This window comes from Castanea sativa, chromosome 2 (assembly GCF_040712315.1).
Source record: "Castanea sativa cultivar Marrone di Chiusa Pesio chromosome 2, ASM4071231v1".
Taxonomy (NCBI): Eukaryota; Viridiplantae; Streptophyta; class Magnoliopsida; order Fagales; family Fagaceae; genus Castanea; species Castanea sativa.
This window is the reverse complement of record NC_134014.1, coordinates 7,699,460-7,710,821: the sequence shown is the minus strand read 5'-3', so window position 1 is coordinate 7,710,821 and position 11,362 is coordinate 7,699,460. Positions and strand designations below refer to the sequence as shown.

Below are 11,362 nucleotides of genomic sequence, written 5' to 3'. Positions count from 1 at the left end.
AGAGTAAATTCCTACCCCTAAAAAAAAGCGTAAACTCTTATTATTATTAAAAAATAAATATAAATAAAAAAACCCAAAAGAGTGTTTGCAAAAAGAAAAAGAAAGAGCCCTAACCAATGTCCTTTCTCAAGCCGCCAGTTCAAGCACAAACAGCTTTAAATCCCTAATCACATTCACCCACAACCCACAGGTAAGCACTTGGCAGCCATGGCAGGTAAGAACTCAAAAAAAGTCAATGATAAACAAAAGAAAAGAAAGAGAAACTTACAAAAGATAAAACCTAAAAAGCTGTTGGAGTCTCAAATCTAAAAGTAGAAGAAGAGAGAAGAGGATGTAGAGCTAAATTGAATTTCTTCGATCTGAAGAAGAATGAGAGAAACTGCAAAGAGAGAAACTGACAAAGCGTACGTGAGTTTGTGGGTTTTAAAGTGTAAAAGTTTTAATTTACATATTTATCCTCATTAGTTGAAAATTTGTAAGTAGATATGATGAGGGTACTTTAAGCATCCAAAATGTGGAATCCAAACAGAAGAAGCCCCTTAAATAGTAGTATAGATAAGAGTATTTTAGGCATCCAAAATGTGGAATCCAGACAGGAAAAGCCTTAAATACTAGTAAGATATAGATTAAATAATAGTATAGATAAAAACACAAAATTTTTTTTTTTTGCTACAAAAAAGTCTCATCACACCCGCAAAGCACATGAGACGAGGCTAGTCACTATTAAGAGCCTTTATTACCGCTATGGAACCAATCTCCAAAGCAATAATTTGTTTGGTGAATTCCATTTATTTCGTCAATATTTTCTATTCATCAAACGACATTTAGAACTTTTTCGAAATATTTTCAATATAAGGATGATTTTGTAATAAATGATAAAGTTTGAGGCCCATTTATGCAATTTAACTAAAGTATAAACAAAACCAGAAATTAGGGAGAAAATGGAAAGACGGAACTGTTTTCCATGCACAACCTCAATAGTCCAACACCGTGTCCTCTTAATCACCGAACCTCCAATTACTCACTGCGCAAAAACTGAAATTTTTTTTTTCTTTAGTGTATCTGCCATACACACTCTGCGTGCTTCTTACTTTGTATGTTAATGATATCTTGTTTTTGGGATTTTTTGAGCCCCTGTCTGCTTCACAGGCTCCCAACCACATTCAAAACAACTCCTTTACCTTAGCGCGTGTCTCTGAGAATTGAAAATAGAATGAAATGCACTCAGATTTATTCCAAATTACATCTAAGATATCAGTACTTGCACGATCGGGTCGAATCAAATGCGCTCGCAAACTGTTCGACGAAATGTCTCACAGAGACGCGGTCGCTTGGAACGCAATGCTCACTGGCTATTCTCAACTGGGTCTTCACCAAGAATCGCTGTCTCTTTTCCGCCACATGAGAATCTCCAACACTAAACCCGACCATTACTCGTTCACCGCAACTTTGAGTGCGTGTGCAGGCTCAAGTGAACTTACACACGGAGTAAAAATCCATGCCTTGGTTATTGTTTCCGGGTTCCAATCTTCGTTGCCGGTTTGTAATTCGCTAATTGACATGTACGGGAAGTGTTTGCGTCCCTTCAGTGCTAGCAAAGTTTTTGAAGATATGCAAAGTAGGAATGAAGTAACTTGGTGTTCGCTCTTGTTTGCGCATACAAATTCTTGTCAATTTGACTCTGCGCACGAAGTGTTCCACATGATTCCAAAAAAGGAGGAAATTGCTTGGAATATTCTGATCGCCAGTCATGCTCGATGTGGTGAAGTGGAATTATGTTTGAATTTGTTTAAAGAGATGCGTGAGAGTCTGTGTCAGCCAGATCAGTGGACATTAAGTGCCCTCATGAATGCATGTTCTGAATCATCAGAATTTTCGTATGGATGCTTGGTGCATGGAATTATAATTAAGACTGGTTGGAGCTCTGCAGTGGAGGCTAAGAACTCAGTATTAAGCTTTTATGCTAGACTAGATTGCCCGGATGATGCTATGAAGATCTTTGAGTCCTTTGGAACCCTCACTCAAGTGACTTGGAATGCGATCATTGATGCCCATATGAGAGTAGGGGACACCCAGGAAGCCTTTCTAGCTTTTCAGCAAGCACCTGAGAAGAATATAGTTTCATGGACATCTATGATTGCAGGGTACGCAAGAAATGGGAATGGAGATGAAGCTCTTTGCTTCTTTGTTGACATGATGAGAAATTGCGTACAGCCTGATGATTTTGCTTTTGGAGCTGTCCTTCATGCGTGTTCTAGCCTGGCAGTACTAGGGCATGGTAAGATGGTCCATGGTTGCATAATTCACTTTGGTATGAATGCTGATGTCTATGTTGGCAATGGTTTAATTAACATGTATGCCAAGTGTGGTGATGTAGAAGGTTCAAGCCGTGCATTTAATGAAATTCCTAACAAGGATGTGGTCTCTTGGAATGCAATGTTGTTTGGATTTGGGTTACATGGACTGGCTGGCCAGGCTCTATGGCTTTATGAACAAATGGTAGCATGTGGAGTAAAACCTGACAAAGTAACTTTCATTGGCCTGTTGATGACTTGTAGCCACTTGGGTCTTATAGAGAAAAGTCGCTTCTTTTTTGAATCTATGGTTTCTGTTTATGGGATTTGCCCTGAAATGGATCATGTAGCATGCATGGTGGATATGCTTGGCCGAGGTGGATTCATGGCTGAAGCAACAGAGTTGGCTAATAGGTATTCAGCAACAGAAAATGCAAAAGCCAGCTCGTCTGAGGCTCTGCTTGGAGCATGTTCTGTGCATTGGAATGTAAGGGTGGGAGCACATTTGGGGGAAGCTTTAAAGATTTTAGAACCTCAGAAAGAGATAAGTTATGTTGTGTTGTCAAATTTGTATTGTGCAAGTGGACAGTGGAAGGAAGCAGAGATGATTAGGGAGGCAATGTTGGACCAAGGTGTGAAGAAAATGCCTGGTTGTAGTTGGATTGAAGTGAGAAACAAGGTGACCGCTTTTGTTGCTGGGAACCATTCACATCCATACCTGGGAGATATCTGTAAAATACTGCACTTCCTTGAATTTGAAATGAGAAATCCATGTATTATTGGTTTTGAGAAAAGAAAATTTGAGATTACATTTTTTAGGTGATTTGACTTTTGAGACTAACTCAACTAATCATCTACTTTATCTACTTAGGATAGGGCAATTGAAATATTCAATCTCATCTTCTCATGCCCTTCATTCACTTAGACAATTGAAAGATTCAATCTCTCTGGCATATTGAATGCAAGTGGCCAATTGCGTGATGATTTATTACCTATGGTGAACTAGAAGAACTAACGTGTTATTGTGTAACTGGCTCACTTGCATGCCATTTTTTTTTAATTTTTTATAACAAACAGAAACCACATTTTCAAATATAAAGAAAAAAGATAAAAAGATAACAAATAGAAAACTCATTAAATAGAAAAAGCCATAGATACATCAGGAGAAGAATTTGTTCTATAAAATAAGGACCCTCTTCAATCCAAGCACAGTAATCAACAATATCATAAGCAAATTTAGCTAAAAGATGAGCATGTTTATTTCCATTTGTTATAACAATTGAGAAAGTCTATAAACACAAAAAGAAAAAATTAGCAAAATATTTCATAACTGATGATATGACATATTGTTAGTGATAAGTAAAAAATTGGTGTTAGGGTCCTTTTGGATACCGCTGATTTTGCTGAAAACTGAAAACATTGTAGCAAATAAGTGAAAAACGCCAGCTGATTATTTTTGGGTTCGAGTACTGTAGCTTAGCTGAAAGTATTTAAGGGTCGCGTTTTTACTTTTTTTTTTTCTTCTATTCACTCCTCACCCACCCTAGCTAACGCCTGTGTCTTCGAGAAGAGAGTTCCACACCCACCAGAGAAATCCATGAGGAAGACCTACATCGGTCCAACGTTGGCGAAGAGCTTAGAAGAGAAATCCACAAGGAAGACAACCTAGTCCGACACCGGCAAAGATCGGGTTCCCTTTGGTATACCCATCCCTTTGGTGGATGGGTTGATCGGCGGTAGGTTTGATGGGTTAATCGGCAATGGGTTTGATGGGTTTGGTATGGGAAGTTAGTGGTGGTGGATGGGTTGATCGACAGTGGGTTTGATGGGTTGATCGGCAGTGGGTTTGATGGGTTTGGTATGGGAAGTCGGTAGTGCTGGGTGAGGTTGAGATTGGTGATAGGTTTGATTTGTGTTTGCTGGGTAGATCAGTTTGATGGGTTTGATTTGGTTTGGGTTTCATATGGATTTGATGGGTTTGATTTGGTTTAGGTTTCGTATGGGTTTGATGGGTTGATTGGTTTAATCTTAGATTGGTGGCTTCTGTCTTGGTTTTGGTTTTTTGATCTTCTGTTTTGATGGGTTTGCTGAGTTTCAAGAACATGAAGAACACGAAGAACGGTGCGTTGAAGGAAAAAAAAAGCTATGCATTTAAGTTCAATCTGCTACTGTAGCAGTGGGTCCCACAAATATGCAAACGTAAGACGCAAGACGTGACTTTGTATACTCTATCCAAACGCATACTTAGTGTAGATTCAAATAAAAACTATAAAAGTTTGTTAACTCAACTATTATGCAAAGTATTGTAAAAACTGTAACAATAATCGGAGCAGTACAGTAATACCCACATCCATCAAACCGAGACAAAGTACACACTGGTAATTTTTTTGGGACTTTCTTCCCATTGTTACTACGAACGTTAAATAATCATTTGAAATCGACTAAATTTAGTAGGGGATGATATGCCTGGATTGAAATGAATTTAGATTGGGACAAAAAGGCGACTATTGCATTCGATGGACTGTTTATTGACAAAGGACAAACTGTTATAATCAGTAAGTATATACAAAAGGGAAGGCATCCCTTTTCATGGTCAAATTGTAGTTGCACTTTGTAAACCATCAATTTTGTATTAAAAAGGATAAAGACAAGCACTTTCCAGAAAGGTGAAGCATTAGACTCAACTGAAAGTTCTAGAATGGAATTTGAAAAAGCTAGACCCTGTATAATTTATGAATAGTATTTCACTACACAATCAGCAAACTATATAAGCAAATAACCTAAAGTTTGTAGAAAACTAGAAATAAGAGTTCTCTCTCTACTTTGTAATAAGTGCCTGTTTGGCATGGGGTTTCATTGCATTTTTCATGCTACAATTTTTTAAAGAGTAGAGTTCGTTTGGTAAAAAATTTCTAGTAACGACGTTTAAATTTTATGGAAATACATATGGTGAAAAAGTGTGTGAAAATACGTGTTGCGGTGTTTAAACAATAGTTTTCGTTGTTTAAATACTATTATCAAACGGTGCCTAAAACTTAAATAGAGTATCTTTTATTTGATGTTTTCCAATTAAATTTAAATACATAACTGTATTGAATTTAATTATTTTTTAAAAAATAATAAAAATATTTATGTTTTATTAATCAATATAATCAAGTGTTTAAATTTAACTGTACACAGAAGTTACTACATTTCAATTTTATTTCTATAAAATTCCCTCCCTTTTAGGTATAGTATTTTTCAAACTATACATTTTTAAAAAGTTGAAAAATAGTGTTTCTCTTTTGGTATATCAAGGACAAAATAGGGATTTAATTGATATGTCAGGGGGCAAATAAGAATATCATCACTCACCCAAGAGCAATTTAGTCCACAAAAATAGGTTACTAAGGGCAAAATAGGGATTTAGATTAAGTTACATATTTGGTAATCAACTTTTGGTTTTTTTCAAAATCACCCTTATAATTAAAAATGTTTCAAAAAGGTCCTCACTATCATCTAATTGATGAAAATGCTAATGTGGCAAACGAAATTCACGAAATCGATATCACTTTGATGACATGAAGCCCATGACGTAGAATGAATTCCATTTTTTCTTATCGGCATTTCTCATCCGTCAAATTACGATAAGGACCTGTTTGAAATAATTTTGAAAGTATTGGGCCTAAAGTGAAATATTTGAAAGTATAAGGACTACTTAGAAACAAAGATAAAAGATCGAGGACCAAATATGCAATTTAACCAATAACTCATTCAAAAAAGTCCCTCAACTTCAACATAATTACAAGATTTGGTCTAATTCCCCTAACTAGATCTAACCTACACCTGCAAATTCAAAGTATACAGGGGCATATTAGCAAAAAAAATTTTCAAAATAGTCCTTCAACTGCAACATAATTACAAGGTTTAGCATGATAAACACAAGTACAAATTGGATTTGCTAGAAGAGGAAAATTAAAGTCAAACCGAGATTATATTTCTCTCCTCCTTCAAATTCTCAGTTTCTCTTGCCACAGCAAAACCCTTTCCCATTGGTTCCCACAAGACCTCTGGTTTACTCTTCAACTACACTAAGTAAGTCCTCCTTCACTCTGCTCTCTCCTATAATCGCTCAAATTTTTCTAATCTCTTTGAGTTTAAACTTTAAACTGATTTAACAGTTCTAGGGTTTTTTTTTAAAAAAAAAAATTCCCCAATTTGTAAAATGCCTAATTTTTTAAAATTTTCATTTCTCCAAATTGTTCATCTCCTCGTTTTTGAGTTGATTGAGAATATAATATCTTATTCTTCGCCTTGCATTATCTGGGTTTGTTTCAGTTTCTCAAATATATTAGTGGGTCACTTCTACTTTGATTTTTTTTCCTTTTTTTTTTTTTTTTTTTTTTTTTTTTTGAGTTTGGTTCGCAAAGTTTGAATGAAATTAGGGTTAAGGGTGTAAAGGTTTTTCTGGGTTTGTTCAGTTTTCTTAAAAGCTTGTCTATATTTCTCTTTGTGAACTTGATTTTGTGGCTTTTGGGGTTTGGTCAGGGTTTAAAGAAATGTTTGTTTTTTTGAGTTGGGTTTTGCACAATTTGAATGATATTAGGGTTAGCAATATAAGGGTATTTCCGGGTTTGTTCAGTTTTTTTTAAAAAGCTTGTGTGTGTGTGTGTGTGTGTTTTTTTTTTTGTGTGTAAAATGTGAACTTGTTTTGGACTTTGTTTAGGGGTTAAAGAATCTTCTAATCCTTTTAAGATGTATCACTGGGTTTGGTTTCGCTCTTTGACAGTGACATGTGCCAGGCTATCTGACACTTGTAGTTATTTGATGGGTCATTTTTCTGCTTTTGAAATCGTAGAACATGCACAGCCTGTATCTGTGTTTTTAATTTTTAATTTTTGTTTTGCTTAATGTTATTGAGGTTTTCCATTTGTTAAATTACCAATGGATGTATAGTTTTGATTAAGTTTCAATCATTTTTTTTTTTGGGTGTGTTTTATGCTCTTCTTTTTTTAGTTAATCTATAATTGGATGTTTGCTAATTTGGCAACATGGGTGTGTTTTTTCTGGCTTGGTCTCTGTAGACTAGGTGTCTTTATTTTCCCAAGCTTTGCTTCTTTTTTCATTTTCATTTTCATTTTATTTACAAGGCGTTGATGCTTCATTAGGTTGGGTTGTTTTGTGATGGTTAGGATTTTGAAAATATTTGTTATATCCCTATCTTCCTGGCATCAGTTGAATTTCAAGTCGGTATGACAATGTAATATATTGAAAAAGAAGATTATAATAAATAAAAATTAATGTTACATGTCTCTTGGGTACTGTTTGTTCATTTTATGGAGTGATGCAACTGACACAGATGCTTATGTATTACTTTAATGGTTTCAAGCTTGTAGGTGCTGCTAATCACTCCCTTTCCCTCTCTCTCTCTCTCTCTCTCTCTCTCTCTCTCTCTCTCTTTTTGCAGTAAATATTAGGTTTTTAACGGGTTTAAATTTATACAAAATTTGTAGGGCCCATCTGGATGCGCGGGTTGAATATTTTGGATGATGGGTCAGGATTTCTGGAGGGTTTGTATGGGCTCTGCATTTTAATGTGGCTATGTTAATATAGATTGAAGCAAGCATGGGATTTTGATGCAGCTTCTCTGTCGAATGAACTTCAGTGAAGCAATTTGAGTCAGGTTCTGGTTCTGGATCAGTGATGGATTGCAATAAAGAAGAGGCTGTCAGGGCCAAGGGGATTGCTTTGAAGAAGATGGAAAGCAAGGAATTTGTTGCGGCGCGTAAAGTTATTATCAAGGCCCAACATCTATATCCTGATGTGGATAATATTTCTCAGATGCTTATGGTTTGCGATGTGCATATTGCTGCCGAGCAGAGAATATATGGGAATGAGATGAACTGGTATGGTATCCTTCAGATTGAGCCGACAGCTGATGAGGCAACGATTAAGAAGCAGTACAGGAAGTTTGCTCTACAACTTCATCCTGATAAAAACAAGTTTGCAGGTGCCGAAGCTGCTTTTAAGCTGATTGGGGAAGCTCAAAGAGTGCTTTTAGACCGAGATAAACGTGCTTTTCATGACATGAAACGCAGAGCTCCTGTGTATAAAGCGGCACCACCAAGTCGGCCCACTCAAAAGGGCAGCTGGACCTCAAATGTTGGGGCTCATAATAACTATAGGAGCAATGTGACAGGCTCGAATCCTCAGCAACAGAAGCCGCCTCAGCCAGTTCCACCGGGTCACTCTAATGTCCGCCCAACTTTCTGGACTGTCTGTCCGTTTTGTTCAGTAAGGTACCAGTATTATAAAGAAGTTGTCAATAGATCTCTCCGTTGTCACAGTTGCCAGAAGCCATTCATTGCGTATGACATGAATGTGCAAGGTCCTCCACCAACTACCAACGACAGTCATGCGCCACCAACTACCAACAGCAGTCATGCACCACCAGCTGCCAACATGAGTAAGCCAGTGTTCCCCCAGAAGAACGATGGTGCTTGCAAAGTGGAGGTAGGATGTCAGGGGAATGTCGGTAAGGTTGGATCAGGAAAGATGAATGGTAAGAAGAGGAAGCAGGTAGAGGAATCCAGTGAGAGTTTTAGTTCTAAGAGCAGCACTGAATCTGAAGAAGAAGATATAGCTGTAGACAATGATGGTAATATTCAGGGTGGACAGAAGTTTGAATCTTTTAGAGACCAAAACATCCGGAGATCTTCACGGCACAAGCAGCAGGTTTCTTACAAGGAAAACTTGAGTGATGATGAAAACACTGTAAACTCTCGAAAAAAAGCCAAGAGGAGCGAATCATCCTCTGCCACTAAAGAGGAGAGCAGAGATGCATCTATAAAAGAGTCATCTAAAATGAATAAATCATCTCATTTAGCTTCTAATGTAAAAGAAGATCTGAAAGAGGTGAAACAGAATGAAAATGCTTGTTTTGAGGAGAGCTTACCGAATGGGAACTTGAAAGCAAAATTGAGTGGAAAAGAAACAGTGGCTGATGATAACCGTAAGAAAACTTCTGAAGCTTATGACAATTCTGCATCTGATTCAAGGTCTGACGCAACACTGAATCCTGAATATTTTCAATATCCTGATCCAGATTTCAGTGACTTTGACAAGGATAGGGAACAAGAGTGTTTTGCAGCAGGGCAGATCTGGGCTGTTTATGATACCATGGAAGCCATGCCTAGATTTTACGCACAGATTAAGAAAGTTCTCTCTCCCGGGTTTAAGCTGAGGATAACCTGGCTAGAGCCAGACCCAGATGATGAGGATGAAATCAAATGGTTCAATGTGGACTTGCCTACTGCTTGTGGTAAGTTTACAAAGGGGAACACGGAAAACACTGAAGATCGTCTTATGTTCTCTCATTTGATTTCTTGGGAGAAGGGCAGCCGTAGAGATAGTTTCAAGGTTTATCCAAGAAAGGGAGAAATTTGGGGACTCTTCAAGAACTGGGATATTAAATGGTACTCTGATCCAGACCAGCATCGTAAGCCTGAGTATGAATTTGTTGAAATCTTGTCAGAGTTTGCACGGGATGTGGGTATACGTGTTGCATACCTCGTTAAGGTGAAAGGCTTTGCAAGCCTCTTTTGTCGAATGGTTAAGGAAGAAATGGGCACATTTCTAGTTCCACCTGTAGAACTATTTAGGTTCTCACACAGGGTTCCATCCTTTAAAATGACTGGTGAGGAAAGAGAAGGTGTGCCGAAAGGATCTTTTGAACTAGACCCTGCAGCTTTACCCCTTAAAATTGAAGAGTTTGCTGTGCCTGAAGATGTGGCAGTGGAGGCTGGTGCAAATGCATCAATGCACCAGGCTGATGTAAAGAGCAGCCACTTTGAGCCTGGGGAAAGCAGTAATGGCAATGTTATGGAAGATCACAGTAAGCCTCCAGCTTCCCCCTCAGAAGCTATTGAAATTCCAGAACCTGAATTCTACGATTTTGATGCTGAAAAATCCCAGGAGAAGTTTCAGATTGGTCAGATTTGGGCATTGTACAGTGATGAGGATGGATTGCCAAAATATTATGGTATTATTACGAAAATTGATGCTGGCTCAGTTTTCAAATTGCACCTTACATGGCTTGGCTCCCGCCAGCTGCCAAACAACACTATCCAATGGCGTGATAAAGGCATGCCCATTTGTTGTGGAAATTTTAAGATTAAGAGTCAATCCCAGGTATATACTACTACCACTTCCTTTTCGCATCAGGTAAGATCTGATCCTGCTGGTAAGAGGAATGAGTATGCCATCTTTCCTAGGAAAGGTGAGGTATGGGCATTATATAAGAACTGGACTGCTGAAATCAAATGTTCTGAGTTGGAGAGCTGTGAATATGATATAGTAGAAGTTGTTGAGGAGGAGGATTTGCATATAAGAGTGTTGTTTTTGGAGCGAGTGGATGGTTTCAACTCAGTTTTCAAGGCCCAATTAAAAGAGGGATCAGAAGTAATCATTGGGATTCCTCGGATAGAGCTTCTTAGGTTCTCCCATCAATTACCTGCATTCCGACTGACAAAAGAGAAAAGTGGCACCCTGAGAGGCTTCTGGGAACTTGATCCTGCAGCATTGCCAGTTCATTATTTTTCTTGAGGCAGGAAAACTGAATTAATAGAACCTGTTCAGGTTAGAGTCAAAGCACCAGCCTTGTTCTTATAGTTGCTCAGCGGAGACACACCCATCAAGTGCATATGATAGATGTTTGGCAGTGTAATGATTTTTGTCCTCAATCCTGTTGCATTGGAGAGAATTTTGGAGGCTGTGCTGGTTTTTTGTTGAATTTTACTCGTCTCTAATCCTCTTGATGGTGCCATGCAACTTGGCTAATTAGGCACAAGTTACTTCAAGGTAGCGTTAATTTTATCTGGATTTTTCTGTTACGTCTTCTCTTGGTAGATACCTTATTTGGAAGTAGAAAAAGTTTTTCAGCAAATCCACTCTACCTATTTTGTGGTTTATTTACCTCTAGTTAGTATAGTGGGTCAGATAATGTTAGCCTTGTTCAATATGTAGAACTGCAAATGCACATCCAAAATGAGGTTCTGAATTCTCTCTCTCTAACCCCCCCCCCCCCACCC

The 11,362-nt window shown here is 37.9% G+C and overlaps 2 protein-coding genes across 3 annotated transcripts; both read left to right on the top strand.

The window, feature by feature from the left end:
• Positions 1–961: 961 nt before the first annotated feature.
• Positions 962–3,243, top strand: LOC142624098 (pentatricopeptide repeat-containing protein At2g36980, mitochondrial). The gene has a single exon (XM_075797603.1). It carries the CDS (start codon positions 1,219–1,221, stop codon positions 3,115–3,117), a length of 1,899 nt encoding a protein of 632 aa, XP_075653718.1. The 5' UTR covers positions 962–1,218; the 3' UTR covers positions 3,118–3,243.
• Positions 3,244–6,230: 2,987 nt separating this feature from the next.
• Positions 6,231–11,331, top strand: LOC142624605 (uncharacterized). Of its 2 annotated transcripts, none has more exons than XM_075798252.1 (2): positions 6,231–6,368; positions 7,787–11,331. In XM_075798252.1, the coding sequence occupies exon 2, from the start codon at positions 7,977–7,979 to the stop codon at positions 10,875–10,877; it is 2,901 nt and encodes a 966-aa protein (XP_075654367.1). In that variant the 5' UTR covers positions 6,231–6,368; positions 7,787–7,976; the 3' UTR covers positions 10,878–11,331. The 2 variants fall into 2 exon arrangements, with proteins under 2 accessions (XP_075654367.1, XP_075654368.1); XM_075798253.1 differs by having other exon boundaries at positions 7,741–11,331.
• Positions 11,332–11,362: the final 31 nt, after the last annotated feature.